Below are 18,094 nucleotides of genomic sequence, written 5' to 3' on the forward strand. Positions count from 1 at the left end.
TGCCCTCCAAGTGCCTAGGGGCTCCACGGTGCCAGGGCAGCACTGGAGCCCAGCAGGGCTTTGACTACACCTGCTGAAGTCTGTCTAGTCTCTCCAGATCTCCTCCAGTCACTGCAACCATAGACCTTCCCTGCCATGGGGCTCTGGATCAGGATGATGGGCTCAGCGCCCTGGGCAGTGGGTCCTGCAGGCTGGGGGGACCTCTGGGTGTGGAAGGGCTGGGGAAGGGGCAGAGTAGCCCGGGTCAGTCCTTGGCGTGTGCCACTGCTGTGTCCGGGGGCTGAGGAAGCCGGAGGAGGGCGGCCGGTGGGGAGGGCGGCGGGGCGGGGGGCCGGAGCGGAGCCAATGGGGAGCTGGGGCAGGTGGAGGGGGGGTTAAAACCCACCCCGTGCCGTCGGGCGAGCGAGTGCCCGGGAGGCGGAGCGGAGAGGAGGGCTGCCCTCGAGGGCAGCCCCGCTGAGCGCGGCGCGGCCCCGCGGGTGAATGCCCGCCGGTGCCGGGGCTGGCCCGGGGCTGGCCGGCCGGGCTGTGCCCTGGCAGGGGAGCGGTGGGGCGCCAGGGGGCTCGACGGCTCTGCACGGGGCAGGGCCATGCACAAGCCCATGGAGAAGTCCCAAAACTTCCGCATTGAAGCGCTCCTGGCTGAAGAGCCGGCGCGGAGCGCTTCCCCGCCGGGGCTGAGCCCCGGGAGCCCCGCGGCGAGCCCCGGCCCCGCCGGGCGCTCCGACACCCCCTCGCCGCGGGCGCCCCCGGCCGCCGCGCCCCTCGCCCCGGCCGGCTTCGTCCCCAAGCCCGGCTTGCTGCATCTCTCTGGCCCCGGGCTCGGCGCCCTGCCCGCCCTCTACCCTCCCGCCGTGTACCCGCTCCCAAGCCTGGGGGGCCAGCACCCCGCGTTCGCCTACACCGGCATCCCGCACCTGCCGCCGCCCGGCGCAGAGCACCTGAAGGCGGCCGTGGCCGGCTCCTTCCCGCTGGAGCACTGGATCCGAGCCGGGATGCTGGTGCCGAGGCTCTCCGACTTCAACGGTGAGTGACCCGGGGACCGACTCTCCCGCCAGGCGGAACACGGCTCTGGGCCCTTGCAACCCCCGAGAGCGTCCGCCGGCGCATGAGGGTGCAGGTCCCTTCGACAACCCGGGACTGAGGTTTCCCGAACCCGCCCCTTCGGGGCCCTGCGGTGGTTCGGGTCGGGAGCCCGCGGGGACACTGAGCCCTTCGGGCTGACCCCGATGCGTGGCTCGTCCCGTACCCAGACCTGTTTCCCAGCCCGGCAGGGTTGGGGGCTGGGGGTGTCCCACTGCTGGGGGGGATCTGACTCGCCCTCCGGAGACCTCCGAAGGCTGCGAGGCCCTGGGGAACCGATTCGAAGGGCAAAGTCTCGCCTTACGCCGGCCCGGTGTTCCGGAACAGCCCCGAGAAGCACTGCCTGTGCCGCTGCCGGCAGAGCCGAACCGCGCCGACCCGGGCTGCTGGCCCCGCACGGCGCCGCGGACTCGTTGGGCTCCTGCGGGGCGGGAAGGAAACGAAAATAAAGAGACGGTGGCAAAAACCTGCACCGGGAAACGAATGAACCCCTCCCGGTGCGGCTGGGAACGAACCCGCCCGAGTCCTGCTGGATGCGCGGCCGGATCGAGCCCCGTGCAGGGACGGGCCGGGGCTCCGGGTCCTGCCCAGCGTCGCGCTCGGCTCGTGGGGGTGAGGGCCCGGTGAGTTCATTGCTGGCGGCAGCTGCGGGAACCGGGCGGCCTGACAGCGTGCTCGGCTCCAGCCCTGCCCCACTCCCTCCTAGTGGGCACCACCAGGGCTACGGGCAGGCACCGGATCCCGCACTGCTGTGATGGGCCACGGGTGTGAAGGGTCCTGCAGGGCACAGATGGAGCAAGAATTGACTTCAGGCACTTGTCCCGTTGGGGACTGGCACCCCCGGCAGTGAGACCTGGACCCTGCCCTGTGCTGGTCAGTGCAAAGATGGGCATTGAACTAAGAGTGACTGATTAATAAAGCCCTGTCACAATATCCAGATTTGTTAGCTGAGCCTAGTGTCTTAAAAAGCTGGGAGCCCATTTACAAAATAATAATAGTAAAAAAAGGCTGGATAAATAATAGTGCAAAAAATATAGCTAATTAACTTGAAAAATTCAATTGATTACTCCTACCTCAAACTACTCCTGGTCAGATTAAAGGGAAACAGGCTGGTTTTTTTTCCCCATGCTGTTTCCCTTTGCCTGGATTTCCCTAGACTTTAGGAAAGGTCCATCTGTGAATCTCGAGGTTCAGAATAAGCCTCCAGTTCTATGTGCACTCCTCAAACGTGTCACTTAGACAAGAAAAAAGAATTCTTTATTAGTTAGGGGATGAAACATCTTCCTGCTCCTCTGCAGATGCCATGTTATTCTTGAAGGGTCTTGGTCTGTTGGTGTATCTCAGCATCCTGGTAGCTTCATACAGGGTTGTATTTCACCAGAGTGGGAATGCTCCACTGCATCTGATCCTGTGGCCCTGAGTGCAGCTTCTGGCTGGGATAATGTAGAGGTATTTGTACATCAGCGCCATTCCTCTCAAAAGCAGGATCTGCTCTACAGCTGGTTTTATCCAAAACCTCATAAAAAGGAAACAAATCCCAAATTATGGGCCTGAGAACAACTTGTGAAGGGAGCTCTGCAGAATGCACTGGACCAGAATGTCAATGGGTCTCGTGGAAAACACTGAACAGGGCTCCTATGGAAGCTCAGAGGGAGGAAAAGCAGTTTCTGACCCAAGTATTACTTACCTGGGTTCTGGAGAGCCCAAAGCAGGGTACGCATGTAGAGATGTAACAAGGATGCAGCAAAAGCTGCCAAAGCTGTAAATTTTTTAATCAGAGTGACCGCTGCCTCAATCCATGTCCTTACTACAACGTATTTGTTCCCAACTCTGGGGAGCCCTTTGCAGTGGGGATTCTTTCTGTCCAGAGTGTCCTGTCAAATACTTTAGCAATTCTTCTGCTGTCCAGGACAGAACCTCATCCATCTCCAGATCCTTATTTCTGTCCGTTGGTAACCTTAGGGTTCACAAGTGTGTCTTCAGCCCTTGCTCTTGCGGGCTTACTGAGGCTCTGAAATCAGGTTCCTTTGTGGCGTGCCTTCTCCTTGTAGGTAACCATGACTGGCCCCAGCTGCATGTCATGGCTGTGTCTAGGCTCATATTGCCCCATGGTGCTAGCCATGGCGTAGGGACAGGGACAGTGGTGTGTGTAGGCAGGGACAGGAAAGCGCACCTGCTTAGGATGTGCTGCTTCCGCAACCCTTCCTCATCTCTCTGAGGAGGGTGGGGGGCTGGACAGGAGCCTTCCATTGTTGGCACAGGGCTCCTGGGCTGCCTGTAGTTTGTGGGAGTCCCTGTCCCACCACCCAGCCTAGACAGACAGATGGGTGGACCTGCCTGGCTGAAGTGCCCAGAGTGACTGAGTACAAGTGTCAATGCTGCTGGTGCCAGTCATGTTTAGCTCTTCCAGGAGCAGTGGACAGATGGCTGTAACCTGATGAACCTGAAAGCCTCCTAGGACATATTATGGATCATTCCATGGGGAGATCACCCTTGAGATTTATTTATAGGGAGTTCCAGGACTAAATTTTGGAATAAATTCCTTCTTTGGGTGCACATGTAGAGATGTTTTGCAGGTGTGGTCCGGTTTCATCTCCTGGGGACAGTCAGGGTGGGGAAGCAGCAGGACAGCCCATGAACTGCAGGCTCTGTGGGTAGGCATTGCACACATTCTCCCTGTTACCACCTGTGTGTGGGGAGGTAGGATGCCAGGGAGATGTACCTTTAGGAACCTGGCCTGGGCTTGGGTGCTGGGCTTGCTCAGAGCAGTGCCCCTGCTGCGGGGCAGGCGGGTGCCGTGCCTCCCTCGCTAGCTGCCTGTGCAGAGCCGCATGCAGTGCCTGGCTGCCTCTGCTGCAATGCGGAGTCAGAGGGTTGTGGAAGGCCTGGGTGCAGGAGCAGGCGTGCCCTTGCTGCAGACAGCAGGGATGCTGCCTGCCCAGGTTCTGCTATCCCCAGCCAGGATCCCTATCCTGGGGCTTTGAGCACCTCCTGAATCACACAGGGAGAGCATTTGGCACTAGACTGACATGACTATTAGTTTTTCTGGGAGCTGTGATTTATTTGCCCTGTTTGTCAGTGTGGAAATGCAGTGAGGTGGTGGGAGCCAAGTGCAGAGATCCACTGCAGCTGAGAGCTGTAGGAGTGGGGAGCAGTGACATCCAGCTGTAAACTCTCAGGAAGAGCAAAGCATCCTCTTTGAGGGACCCGGTGCTTAGATGGCTTTCCTTCCATACCACTTCCTTGCATCACCCACTCGCTAACTTCATGGCCTGGAGCCTAGATCAGATCCTGCCCATGATGACAGAGAGCTTGCTGATGGGCTGTGCTGGGCTAGGAGAGCAGGCAGGATAAGTCTTATAAAACTTGTTCAAAAAGCAGTGCCTTCCAAAGCTCACCAGATGTACAGTGATCTGGTGTCAGCCAGAAATATGGCCCGGGAAACAGCTGGCAAGCAGCAGTCGAGGTTTAATGGTAGTGCAAGCAAGGGGCTAGCAGAGGTAGAAGGTGCCCTTACACATGCTGCCCCACAGATAATGGCCAGGGCTGCTGGCAGTTCAGAAAAAGCCTCTGGTGATGACCCTGATGCTGAGACCACCTCTCTCCCTTCCAGATCTGACATGTGGAGAAACACCTCCTAAAGCAGTCAGGGTGTTAATTTCCTCTCCTTTATCTGCCAGACCACAAAGTTAAGTGACCTATAGTTAAACAAACCAAATTAAAAACAAGTGAGTTAATATCAACCTAGGATTACCCTTGTTATCAAGTAAACGGAACTGTATCAAATAAACCAACAATTCTTTATAAGCTTTATCTAATTATCCAGAAGGCAGCTGCCTTGCAGAGCTCCTGGCCACAGACTCTGAGGGCATTCCTGGCCCCAGGCCAAGCAATTTATTTACTGATACTGCAGCCAGATGCCAGGCACCCATCAGGGGGTCCAAGCCCTGCCAGGCTGAAGGGATGTTGAGACAAGCTCTGATCCTGGATAGAGTGCTGGAGGAGGGGGCTGAGCAGATAATAAATCCTTTGGCAAGCAAAGGTGTGATGCTGAAGTACTCAGTGGTCTTCTTGTAGGAGCTGGATAAGGTGGAGAGCCTTCCCAAAGGGTAATTCTTTCTATGAGATGCTGATTGTGATAGGGATAGGTTCATAGCTCAGTTGACGCTTATTGGAGGAGGTAAGCCCTGGGGGAATGCTTGCTGTGCACCCCTTGGGAGGATTCTTTGTCCATGTGGTAGCCTGCCACAGGACAGGGAGGGACAGGACTCCGCAAAGCACACTGGCAGGACAGGCTGGAGCTACCAGCAGCCACAAGGCATAATTTCTTCTTTCCATGGGAAACTGGAACCTACTTCATTCCCTCAGTCTCAACTTCTACCTCCTCCCTTTTCTTTCCCCAGTGAGAAACTGCAGACCCTTTTCCCTCATACTCTCTCCACACAAAGGAGCTAGAGCCCTTTAGGAAAGGTAACAGCAGAGCTGATGCCAAAGATGTTGGTCATTCAGGTCCATAAAAACCTGCTGCTGTGGGTGGCTGAAGGTCAGCTCTATTGCCTTGGGCTTACCCCACCTGGTGTGGAGGCCAAATCTTGAACAAGTTGCAGTTGGGAGCAGTGGTGATGGATCATAATAGCTGCTGAAGGGTGTATGGTCAGAGGAGGTCACAGTTCAGGTGGCCAGCCACACCTCTGTACCCTGGGCATTGGACTGGTGGTGGCTCAAACTGTATGACAGCACCGCAGAGGGATTTGAGGATTGGGGTTTTTTTGTCAGCACTGGGGCAGGAGTCAGAGTGGGTTTCCAAGGAAGTCAGGCTCTGTACAATGTTTGTAATGGACACACTGCACTGAACCTGAATTGGACACTGAGAAGGAGAAATTGGGGCTGGCAGTGGGACCATGCTTCAGAAATCAGTACCCTGCATTGGTAGTTATTTGGGATATATCCTGTTTGGATTTATTTGACTTTTGGACAAACTTTCTGTTCTTCTTTTCCCTGCTAGACCAAGCAGTCCTCAGCAGCTTACCTCGGGAAGAGTGAGTCCCTTGAGAGGGTGTTGTTAAAGCAAGCTGCCTTCCACGCTCCTCTGAAGCTGGATAGACCAAACTTGCACTGCTTTTAGGATCGAGATTCTTCTGTGAGGCACTTCTGTGCCTCTACTCTTCCCACATCTGCTTTTAGTCTGGTCACATATGACCTTGCTAGAGGAGGCACAGAGGAGCCTTTCAGGGTGATCTGAAGGATTTCTGTGCTCCCTGGAGCCAGGATGCAATGCCCTAGGAGCTGAACCCTGGGCTCTCTGCTTTGGAGTGGGGAGTTCAGACTGGGAATATGATATTTCTTCACCCCTGGACCCTCCAGCTCCAGAAAACACAGAACTCATGGATTACTGGATGCTGAGAGGGCACAACCTCTTTCTTCTCTTTACCCAAAACATTCTCTACAGACCATGCTCAGAAAGAGGAACTGCTCAGAGGGACTCTTCCCTGACCTGGTACAGCCAACTTGCACAGTGCAGCCTCGTTGCAGGGAGGGACTTTGGGGCTCCAGATGCTCCAGCCACCCCCCTGTCTCAGCAGAGGAGGCTCACTGGGAGCCTTGGGCTGCTGGACACTGCCTGGGGCTGCTTTGTGTTGTGCTCCCCACCAGCAGAGTGAATGAATTTCCCCTCCAGTTCTTTATGATGCATTTCTGGCCTTTCCCTCCCCGAGGAGCTGCAAAGGGTGTTAGCTTGGTCTGCCCCATGCCTGCAGATGCCAGTTCCCGTAACACCTCCGTTCCTTAGCCAGAGGAAGCCTTTGCAGGTCTGTTTGGTCTTGTGTTGTGGGAAACTGAGGATTTGTACAGCCAGAGCATCCACAGCCAGTCAGAGCCCACATAGCTGTGGAACTCTGCATAGCTGAGACATCGTTCATCTGTATTTGTCCTGGAAATCTTTTGAACCTCTCTTTCGGTTTTAGCCTTGAATATATTTCATATGCAAAATAATGCATCGTGTGTGTCAGAACCATTGGCACAGTGTGTCTCTGTTCAGTCAGTCCCTCATTTAACTGGCTGGTGGCTATAAGATGGGTCTCACAGGCTGTCTCTCTTGGCACTGAGGGGCTACAGGCACAAGAAGGGGTTGTGTCTATCCTGCTCCCATGAGGAGTTTGCACAGCCCTAGCCCAGCCTGTGTTCTATCTCTCTGACCCACCCAGCATCCAGGTACTTGGGATCAAACCTGTGTTGTGATCAGTTAATGCCTCTTTCATAAATTCCTGCCTCATGCGTCATCACTGTGTTTGTGAAGGGCTCGGTGGACACCTCGGGAGATGGGCAGGTTGGGATCAAAGCTGGAATCTGGGGGGATAGCATGAATGGTGTCCCATGCCCAGCAAAGTGGGTGAGTTGGAGCGGCCCTTGCCAAGCAGGGCACATCTTTGGGGCCAGAATGCTCCATTTTGCTGTCCAAGATGTGTCAGCAGGGACGTGCCAAGGACCTTTCGCATTAGTGCCCACCGCCACCACCCCCCATTCTCCCCCACACCCCTTCCCGCTGCTCCAGCACTTTATTCCCAGCTGCAAACCCCTGGGTTTGATTGCCGCTGTGGTGCTGGGAGAAGCAGTAAAAGCTGAACCCCGGGGGGACAATAAAGCCAGTGGAGAGGAGATAAGCAAGGATCAAACAGAGTGCGGCAGCCACCCCATGCTGGACTCTCAAAGGTCCCTTTGTTCCTGCTGCCTGCTGATTCAGTGCCGCTCTGCCTTCAAGGGCTGCAGGCGAGATAGTGGAGCTCACGGACAGCCCTGCCGCAGCCCCTGGCCGTTGAGCTGCCACCTGTGAGGCCCAGCAATAAAAAAAGAGAATTAATTTCAGTCACAGCACTGATCCCAGTTGTACACCGAGGCCTGATAACATATCTCACTGGTTCCTATCAGGCAATAAAGCCATTATTGGGGTGGGAGATGATGGAGACATTCACCTTCCTCCTCATCCAGGGTTTGCTGAGGGGTTGTCCCTCTACAGGTCTGCTGTCCCCTGACCCCCACCCACTGTCTGCTCTACAGCTGCCCCGCAGTCTGGCTTGATGGGGAAGTGCCGTCGGCCTCGCACAGCATTCACCAGCCAACAGCTCCTGGAGCTAGAGAACCAGTTCAAGCTCAACAAGTATCTGTCCAGACCCAAGCGTTTTGAGGTGGCCACGTCGCTGATGCTCACTGAGACACAGGTACCTTGGCCCTGGGGGGATGGAGCATAGCACCATGGAGCTGCCATGGGGGAAGTCAAGGTCATGGGCAGTGCTGATGCCATCAACCCCACTGCTCCTATCAGTGCCCCTTCCAGGGCATCTCTGGCAGAGACCTGCCTGGTGGGCTGCAGGCTCTTCTCTTGTGAAGGGCACCCCAGAATTACTGCTTCTCTTTTTACCTGGCACCCCCAACTTGGGTTTCAGAGCCTTCCCATCCCTCAATATGCTGTGGGAGGGGTCTTTTGGGGGGGGGGTTAAAATGAAAATGTCCCTGTGCATGCCCTTGGCTGGAGGCTGGATAGGGGGAAGGCAGCAGCCCCCATTATTCCTCTCCCTGTGACAACCTCAGCCTCTTAGCACATATCTGTAGCACCATGGGATGCCCCACAGTGAAGAGGTTTTGGGGGGACCCTCCCTGCAGGGAAGGTGAGGGGGTGAGTGGGGACAGGATGGGGCAGGGTAATCCTCTCCCCTGCGGGCTTTCCCTTGGCAGGTGAAGATCTGGTTCCAGAACCGCCGCATGAAGTGGAAGCGGAGTCGCAAGGCCAAGGAGCAGGGGGCTCAGGTGGAGGCTGAGAAGCAACGAGGGCTCAGCAAAACCTGTGAGAAGCTGCTGCCCGGCGAGCCCCAGGGACAAGCTGCCGAAAGCCCCGAGTTTGTGGGGCACAGCCCTGGCTCAGGCTTCCTGCACTGCAGCACCTCCGAGCTGAGCTATGGCCCGGACTCGTCTTGCTCGGGGGGCGAGGAAGAAGAGGAGGACGAGATGGGTGCCACAGAGAGGAAGATTGGCTCTGTGTTGTGAAAGGCGAATGGAGCCAGCTGGGGAGAGGGGCCAGGCTGTGTTGTGGGGGCTCTCTTTGCTGGCAGACACAGACTGTGCCTGGAAGGAGCAGGGGGCTGCAGGGCACCTGCCACCCTTTAACTTATGTGTGTTTGGATCCTATTTAACTTGTAATTATTCCTCTGTGTGTATCTGGAGGAGTCCCTAGATCCCTCCCCTATAAAGCTGTTATCTGGATGCCTGTGCTTTTCCTTAGGGGATGGGAGGCCCTGCCCCTGTCCTGCTACTGTGCTGTCCTACCAGATCTCTGGGGGAAAAGGTGGGGAGAGCAAACTTGGACAGCTGGCAGCCTGCTGGCACAGCTGGAAGAGAGAGATCCAGGACCCTTCCTTGCACTGCCACTTCCCTACAGATCTGACAGTGCCTGGAGCAGCATATCCCAGTGTGGTGCCAGCTTGTCCTTCCCTTTGGTAGCATGAAGAGCTGGGAAGGATGTCCAGGTTGCATGCCAGCCTGCCTTGCCTCCTCCTGCAGCTGTAGCGTCCCTGGTAGGGTCTGTGCTTTGCAGGGCAAAACTGTCCTGTGAAGCAAAGCTGATGCTGTTTTCCATGCTGCAGTTAGCCTGGTTGTATTGGTGTGGCATTGCCTCAAATAAGGGGGGAGGGGGGGGAGGGAGGCACAAAAGTGCTCAGGCTGTAAAGGCTCAATGCTGTGGTGAACTCCCCTTTTCCCATGCTTAACCTCTCTCAGTTCCTTTCTGGGCTTGTTTCATGATGCTCTTGGGATGTTGCTTACTCTGACTGGGCTCAAATCAATCCTTGGTAGCAGGATGATGACTGATACCCTCTACCACTTCCCTAGAAGCACTAGGGTTAAGCACTGACTCCCCACAAGTAAGCATGCTGCCCTTGTCCTCACAGGATGCTGGAGGGTCCTGGGAGGCTCTATTGACCTCCCATGCTTCTGTGCACTTACTGGATCTCCCCTTGGGGTGCTGAGATGGCTATGAAGGCAAAGGGCCAGCCCGAGGGGGCAGCCCTGCTTCACCACTCCAGTGCATGTAGGGCTGCAGGAGTGGAGCAGGCGGGGCCGGGGTGACCCATTCCCAAACATACCATGATGTCCCTCCTGTGCCACATCCTGCTGTCCTCTCCTCTCCTTGTTTCTACCTGAGAATGGCAGGGAGGGCTATCTGCCCCGGGACTTGTGGTCGGGGTGGGAATTGCTGAAGGGCAACAGTCCCTCTGGAATCCTGGGTCACCTCTGGCAGACAATCAGTGATGGAAGGGACAGGTAAGCTTTGGTGTGGGGCTGTCACACTTCGCAAGGCTGGGAAAAGCCTGTCAATGTCTGGGGGGCAGCACCCTGGGCAGGGGGACACATGCGATGCTTTTGAGACAGAGGGGTGGGCAGAAGAAGCAGGTGAGGGGAGAGAGGAGCATGGGGAGGGATGGATGCGATGGATGGATGACAGTCCTGTGTGGGGGGACAGTGACCCGCAGTGGCTGCTGGCAGCTCAGCAATTTTCCCCTGGGTGCATGGCATCCTCACTGCCAGGTTCCCTCTCCCCAGGCAGTCCATCTCAAGACACGCAGGTGTCCAGACCCCTGGAATTGCCTAGTGGGGACCTCTGGTTCTGGGGAGGCTGCAGCCCTTGCTCCAAGGGGATAGATATGAGCCAGGGTAGGAGCAGGTGCCAGGAGCCTGCCGTGGTTGGTGTAACATGGGACAAGAGAGAAATAAATGTGGGGTAGGGGGGAAAAAATACAAGGAAAGGAGGAAGGGACGGGGAAGCATGGAAGGATGGTACCTGATTCCCTGCCATTGCCGGGGACAACTGAGCGGGAGAGATCCATTGCTCCAGGACAGTGGTGCCAGCTCCCAGCAGGAACACAGGGCTGGGCACAGAGATGCTGGCACATGCCAGTCCATGGCTGCAGGAGCATCAGGGCCAAAGATATCACCTGATGTGCAGCCTGGTTCAGCAGGAGACCACAGGGAGTACCACACACTGGAGCAGGGCACATTGGAGCAGGGCTGAAATGGGGGGACAGGAATGGTAGAGGCAGAGAGGAAAAAGCAAGAAGGAAAGCAACAAAATTGCCAGGAAGGAGGAGGGGAGCTGAAGGCATGTCACAGGCTTAAAACATTCACCTTGATGGGCTGTGACAGGTTTAATTTCCAGAGTACAATCATTAAAGTGATGGATGGGAGGCGTTCATCTCGCGCCTGGTGCACTCAGGCCCACCGTGGCTGCAGGAGGGTTTGTTTTGTTGCTGTTATTTATGAGGTTGTTTCTGGAGGAGCCAGGCACTTGTCCAGAGCTGGGGAGACAGAGGAGGGGATGCAATTGATGCTGGAAGAGTTAGGGTGCTGATTTACAGCTGGGCTGCTTAGCTGGATGACTCATTTGTAAACATCGACAAATGCTATTAAAGCTGCATCTCCTTCATGACTCTGCCCTGGCACCCTCCCTGTGCTGTTTGATGTGGCCAGCCCTGCTTTCCACCACAGTGCTGCCTGTGCACCCTGGAGGCACTATCTGTCCCTCCCCACCGGAAAAATGAAGGTCCTGCCTCCTTGAGGGTCATCCAGGGCACTGGGAAGGTGTAGGACTGTCCCATGGTGGTTGTGATGCCCCATGCAAACGATACCTGACGGGCTCATGCAGCCAGGGCTCCCCACCCTCTGTGCCTTTGCTGGTCTTGGCCCCACAACTACTTTTGGCAATGCTAACAGCTTGTTACTTGTGTCACCAATGCTTCAAGGAGCTTAGGGTGACCTGGCCCCATTAAGGTGTCACTCCATCCTTGAGAGCACTCTCCAGCCTGCTGCAGCCTGTGCCCCCGTGCCACCCTGCAATCCCCACACTGTCCTCCTTCATCCTTTCCATGCACCCACGGACTTCACGGACCCCCTCTGCTGGCTCAGCTTTACACTGCCGCCTGCCCCTGCACTCATCCTCACCCCTCACCTCTCCTGCACCGCTGCATCCCTCCCTCTTACACCCGCCCTCCTCCATCTCCTTGCCCCTCAACTTCCCATCTCCCCTTGATCTCTGTCTCCCCCGTGCACCCCTGAGAAGTCTTCACCAGCTTCCCTGACGCCTCCACGTTCCCCTGACCCCCACCGCCCCCCGCCCTCTCCCTGCCCCGGTCCCCCGCCACCTGCCCCGCCCTGCGTGTCCCTCCGCCGCCCTCTGGCGGCCGCCGCTGCCCGCGCGAATTGACCCGAGGCGGCCACCGTCGTCGCTCCGGGAGCCGCTGCGTCCGGTCTCCATGGCAACGCGGGCCGGCCCGCACGGCGCTGAGCGGCCGGGACCGGCTCGGGACGGCACCGAGGTGCCCCGGGCTCCCGGTGCTTTAGGGAGCCGGGCTGGGCTCAAGGGAGCCGGGCTGGCCCGGGGGCGATGGTGACCCGCGGCCCGGGCTTCTGCTCCACTCGGGGGGCAGGCACGGTTATAACGGAGTGGGCCGTGCCCCAGGGAGCTGGGCAGGCGCTCTCTGTAGGGAGCAGGGTCCTGGAGTCATCCATACGGGGCTCGAGGGGGCCAGGCCAGGCTACAGAGCACAGCTTTGCTGTACTGGGCTCTGTGGGCCGATAGTGGGCAGGGCAGGGCTGTGCTATCCAGCGCCAAGGAGAGCCCTTCCACAGGGGCTGGGCTGCGAGTCACGACCCACAGGTCATCGGGACAGCCGTGGTCTGTGGAGAGGGCTGGACTCAGCTGCAAAATGGGGACACAACGGGGGCTGCTCCCCTGCAGGGAGGGGGCTCAGCGCCACCATGAGCCTGAGGAGGGGGCGTTTGGTCTCGGGGAGTGCCCAGCTCTTGGCAGCAAAGGCGCAGTGGGTGCAGGAGCAGCACGTGTGAGGACTTTTCCCTCTTGTTTCTCAGATGCTTGCTCAGGCGCATGGCGAGCCCCAAAGCTCTGACTCTTTTCGGAAGAGTGGCTATGACAGGAAGGTGAGCGGAGGAGCAAAAAGTGCTGCTGACTTGGGGTGGATTGTCTGGCAGGCAGGGAGAGGAGAGAAACAAAAAAGCGTTTAGCCTTTGCGTCCGTCGTTCATCACATCCCTTAGTATCTGCTGTTTGGGCTGTGGCCAGGAGGTGTCCTCTCTGGACTCCTGGAGCAGGGCTTTTGGAGACTCCTGGAGTTCTGCCGCGGGGTGGCTCCTCTGATCTGCCAGAGTTAAGAAACCCTTAGCGTCGAGAAACGGCTGTTTTGAGTTATTTCTCCTCCCTTCCTCCCAAACTGCTACTCCCTAAGGTGTCTTCAAGAGAGGCAAAGAAGAAGAAAGTCATATTCTGGGGCATTGAGGTGCCTGAAACACTCAGCTGGCATGGCTGGGAACTTGGAAAAGAGATAATCAGACACCTGACCTTGAAAAATGTTCGTGGGAAAGCCCAGAAGCTGAGCTACAGGTGCGTGGGAAGTTTGTTTGTCCTTTGTACTCCTCACACTCTCACTGCATCTTCACTCCTCCTGCTGTATCAGTCACCTCAGCGCCTTTTCTCAGATTCACCTTCCCTCTGTCCCCTTGAGTGCTGTGCTGGAGACAATGTGTGCACCCTTATGTTGCAGAACAGAAACCTGCTAATTCAGAAACACAGCCCTTGTTCCTGGCAGAAGTCTGTTAAATGAAGTGCCTTGTTTAAATTCTGTTTTGCTGATACTTCTGTCTGTGAGGCATTTCCAGTCTAGTGAGATTTTAATTGTGGATGTATGCCAGCCAGTCACTAGTGTGACCTAAAACCATTGCTCCCGGAGTCCCTCTGGATGTTGAGCCATTCCAGCAGTCCCTGTGACCCTCCCTGCTCTGAAACTCAAATGTGTCTGCCCTATGTATTTTGCTCATACTGCATGGCCTGAAAACAAAATATTGTTCAAGGAGGGAGTAGGTAATTAGAGCCAGGAGTGGGTTTTCAGGACACCTGGGTTCTGTTCCTCTCTACTATTTTGCTGCCGAAGTACCCTTGGGGCCCAGTGTGTAAAGTGCTTCTAAATTGTGGGGTCTGGAGGTGTTGGTTATTTATTCTCTTTTCTGCTGTCTAACTTAAGCTGCACGCCCTGAGACAAAATCTCTTGTTTTGACTTTGTTATCTAGAGCTCCTTCCACGCCATTCTTCTTCACTGTTTTCCAGCAGCCGATTACTCTGAGCCCTGGTATGTCCTTAACTCTGCCCATCGTTTTCCGGCCCAGGGAAAAGGTAAAGCAGCAACATCACAACTGCTCTCAGTGTTCTGGGGGAGGGCAGTGGGCCTCTGCCTCTCTTGTCCTTTCTGATTTGTTTTCACTTGAATGCATGAGACCTTGGGGAAATTCTAGCATAGAAAGAGTGGGCAGAATGACCTTCCTGCTCTCTCCACATCTTCATTACCTGAGGGAGCCCTAATCCCTGACTTCTCTGCAGAGTTTGCCTGTAGTTCTGAGAGGAATCCTCACAAGAAGTATTCCCAGTTTTTCACGTACCACTTCTGGCTCTCAACTCAGTAAGATAAAGTGCTTAAACTGTCCACGCCTGGTTTGATCCCAAGGAAACACATCTGGGTGGTTTTAGTGCAGAACCTTGGGTTGAGGAACTCACTTTCTGCTTCCATACAGGAGATCTCAAAGACTCTACATTCAGGGGCTACCGGTTTTCTAAAGGAATATGTATGGGGCCTCCCTTCTTTTGGATGGATTGGGTTTCTTTAAGCTTTATTTTAAACAGCAATGATTCTTTTCATCTAGACCATTTTCTTGATTTTCACGTTGTTTGCAGTGTCTGTCTTGGCTCTGAGTGTTGATCTCTGGCTGTTGTGGACAGCTGTGTGTCTTTGATGTGTGTCTCTGTCCTAGCCATAGAGCATGATCATTGAACAGATTCCCAATACCCTGCTCTCTTAGTATCATGACTTTTTGATGACTGTTCAGCGTTCCCTTTATGAAATAAGCTGCTGGCCTTGTTCCATTTTCAGTGAATAGTTTGTCTGCAGCACATCAACTGCTAAAGCAGGAGGTTGCCTTTCTTAGAGAGAGCAAGGACTGTGTGTGCTGCAGTGCCCAAGGTCTCTCCTTACCCGTATGAGTGTTACTCAGGAGGGGTGACAAATGGGAAGCATAGAAAACACACATCTTTCAATTCCTTCTATCTTGGCTGGCTAGCAGATGTCCTGAAGCTATTTGTACAGTGCTGTCAATACTGCATCTTTAAGTTGTGTGTTATCTGCTTGGATCTCTAGCTGACAAAGCATTTAATCAAAGATTAATACTTCTGTGTTTGTGGAGCTCAAAGAAAGGCTGTACATGCTTCAGTTCAGCTGAACTGGAATCTTGAAAATACTGAAAGAAATCCATCTGCATTGAAACAAATCAGGTGAAACTAATGTGGCCTTCAACTGCTCTCCCTGAGGGTGTTTGTGTGTTCCCTGACAGAAGAGTATGCCTGGGCACCTTCCACGCTGCCTGCCTTTCCTGAGTGATTCATATGCTCTCTGTCCTGCACAGCGGCCTCCACTGGTGCCTCTGTTGCCAACATTTTTTTCCCCAACACTTGCAGAGGTGATGGTGACAGGTATTCATGGGTGGAGCTGCAGTACCCCCAAGGTGGAGTCCATCTAATTGCTGTCTCCCCTTGCTTTTCTGTGCAGAGGGATTATGAAGACAGCATCTTCTTTATGAAAGCTGAGGGTGAGTTCTCTGTTGCCCTGCGTGCCACGCTTCCACGCTTCAGTCTGTCCATGCCGGCTGCTGTCCAGTTGCCTGTCTGTGCTGTCCGCAGTGTCATGGAGATGACCTTTCCTATGTGCAATGTTGGGTGAGTGAGAGGTGGCTAAGGAGACACTCTTTCTGTTTTGTCAGGTATTTTGCCACTTTTTTGGACTCTCCAATGAATGCAGCTCATTCCAGTGGTTATTGGTTCTGCTGGCTGCCTTAACAGGAGGCAGCCTCCCCTGAGGTCTGGGCAGAAAAGGCAGCAGAATGGTAGTACAGGTCACTGTGGGCACATCTTGACATCTCACATCTGCTTGTGGCCAGCATATGCTGAGAACCATTCAGGCACCTGAGCTAGGTGGGGACAAGCACAGTGTCCCACTGAGAACATCCCACATTCACAGGACAGGCCTAGGCTTCTCTTTAACCAAAGGCAACCTGCCCAGCATGAACAGGGAGAGATGAGCTACCAGCTGGAAACATTTTAGTCATTTAGGAGCAAAGATGGTCCTGGTTACCAAGGTTTGTCCTGTTTTAGTGAGGAAGGACAGTATTGTAGAAAGGAATGCAGTGAAGTTCCCAGGCAAGGAGGAGGTGTACTTCCAACCAAGTGGTTCCAGCCATTTCAAGTGGTTCAGTCTCCACTTAGAGAAATAATTTGTACCAACTGATAGGCCCAGGATGCTGGAGGATAAGGATGGTAAGAAGCACGCACCTTGGATCAATAAAACAGAAAAAGCTGATGGCGTATCATGTTCTTTGCAGAAATCAAACAAGCAAAGGGGGTTCTGGAAAATTGAATGAGGTATTAAGGAAATAGCTCAAGCCTCTCTTCTCACTTGAGCATATAACAGAGGAACGAATGTTCATTTGGAATGATGTAGCTGCAAATTTAGACACAGGAAAAGCAAATACTTAATTTTGGAGCTGATTTGCTTGGTATCACCTTATGGCCATTAATAAAGTTCTTAGCTGCAGTAACTAGGATTCATTAAAGTGTGAACAGAGCATTTGCAGAGACAAGAGAAAAATTTCTTCAAAGCATCACATGTTTGTCCAGATGCATTAGGAAGTCTTCCATTCAGCACTGGTTGCTTCCCATCCTGACCAAATAACCTGTTGGGAAAGGCCCATCCTATGCATAATTGCACAGGCAGCAAATGATCCATTCATCTCCTTAAAATGTATCTCCATTTCCTAGTGATCTCATTAGCTCCTTTTCCTGGGAGACACCAAGCCCTTTCTTCATGACTTCTGACCGTAGCACACTGGATCCAGGTGCTGAGTGCATGGTCAAGGTGACCTTCCAGCCAGAGGTGGCTGGGGTGCATAGTGCAGTAGCAACATGCTGGTTTGGAGGTGAAGTGAAACAAAAGAGGACAATCCAGCTAAAAGCCCTGGGTGAGTCTTTCTTGCATTTAACACTCAAAGAAATGTGTATTACCCCTAACTCTGGAATAGCATTCCACAGGGATACATGGAGGGCCTGCACTCCATGGATGCTCTGCCAAATTTGGCTCAACCCAGTGATGAGTAAGTGAAGCCATGGTTTCAAAGTGGCCTGTGAAATTCTCTAATGTACTTTTGCCAATTTGGAAGTGTTACCTGAAGAGACAGAGGGTCCAATATGCTCTGTGGCATGCTTTGGCCAAAACAGCATTTCCAAGGCCTGTTTAAGTTGACAGAGGGGGAGAGATGAGAGGAGTTCACTGGAAAAAGCCTCTACAAACTCCTGGCTATGTCTGCACTCAGTGTCTCCTGTCTGTCCCTGCTAGACAGAGAAGCAGAGGGTAATTTCTAAAGCTTTCTGGATGCAAGCTAAAATAAGCAATAATTTCATTACAAGTCCTTGCCTGAAGTGACTTGTATGGACACTGACAAACAAAAAATGTGATTCTGAGTTAAGTAAATTAGGGCTGGAAGGGAGCTTATTTGGTTCAAAGCAGGGCCAACTTTGAAGGCAGATCCAACTTTAGAGTTATCTGAGGTTCTTCAGAGGGTTGTCCAGTTGAATGTTGAATATCCAAGAATGGAGGTTCCACCTATCTTTCCTAATCCAGTATACTATTCTCTTTAACAGCCAAATACCCCTGCCTGTGTGTGAGTGTGACAGGAAAGGAACATGAAGGTGTACAGCCTGGAAAGTTTCAGGATGTCCTGTGTTTTGGATCGGTACCAGTGGGGACAACTGTGGAGAAGTGTGTGGAAATCTTCAACATGTCTGTGGTATGTGGAGGGGAGATTGACTTCTTGTGAGAAGCTGGCATGCTGACACATTTCTATGTGGTCTTGTGTATCTC

At 54.2% G+C, this 18,094-nt stretch overlaps 2 protein-coding genes across 4 annotated transcripts in view; both read left to right on the forward strand.

Moving 5' to 3' along the window:
- Positions 1-425: 425 nt before the first annotated feature.
- On the forward strand, positions 426-9,528 carry LOC138113380 (motor neuron and pancreas homeobox protein 1-like). The gene is given in 4 exon segments (XM_069021566.1): positions 426-520; positions 523-1,026; positions 8,137-8,297; positions 8,812-9,528. Coding segments are annotated over 4 exon segments (1,011 nt in total). The 5' UTR covers positions 426-483; the 3' UTR covers positions 9,121-9,528.
- A 2,849-nt stretch (positions 9,529-12,377) lies between these two features.
- Positions 12,378-18,094, forward strand: part of CFAP65 (cilia and flagella associated protein 65) — a 31,719-nt gene continuing 26,002 nt past the window's right edge. For 2 of the 3 annotated variants that reach the window (XM_069020902.1, XM_069020903.1), the window contains exons 1-7: positions 12,384-12,440; positions 12,994-13,062; positions 13,367-13,521; positions 14,205-14,307; positions 15,731-15,897; positions 16,996-17,195; positions 17,875-18,020. In XM_069020902.1, the coding sequence (XP_068877003.1) occupies positions 12,994-13,062; positions 13,367-13,521; positions 14,205-14,307; positions 15,731-15,897; positions 16,996-17,195; positions 17,875-18,020 (840 nt within the window). In that variant the 5' untranslated portion in view covers positions 12,384-12,440. Of the gene's footprint in view, positions 12,441-12,993; positions 13,063-13,366; positions 13,522-14,204; positions 14,308-15,730; positions 15,898-16,995; positions 17,196-17,874; positions 18,021-18,094 lie in introns of all 3 variants that reach the window. The other variant, XM_069020901.1, reaches the window with a different exon arrangement.

The sequence above is a fragment of the Aphelocoma coerulescens genome, chromosome 7, assembly GCF_041296385.1.
Source record: "Aphelocoma coerulescens isolate FSJ_1873_10779 chromosome 7, UR_Acoe_1.0, whole genome shotgun sequence".
NCBI classification, from domain to species: Eukaryota; Metazoa; Chordata; class Aves; order Passeriformes; family Corvidae; genus Aphelocoma; species Aphelocoma coerulescens.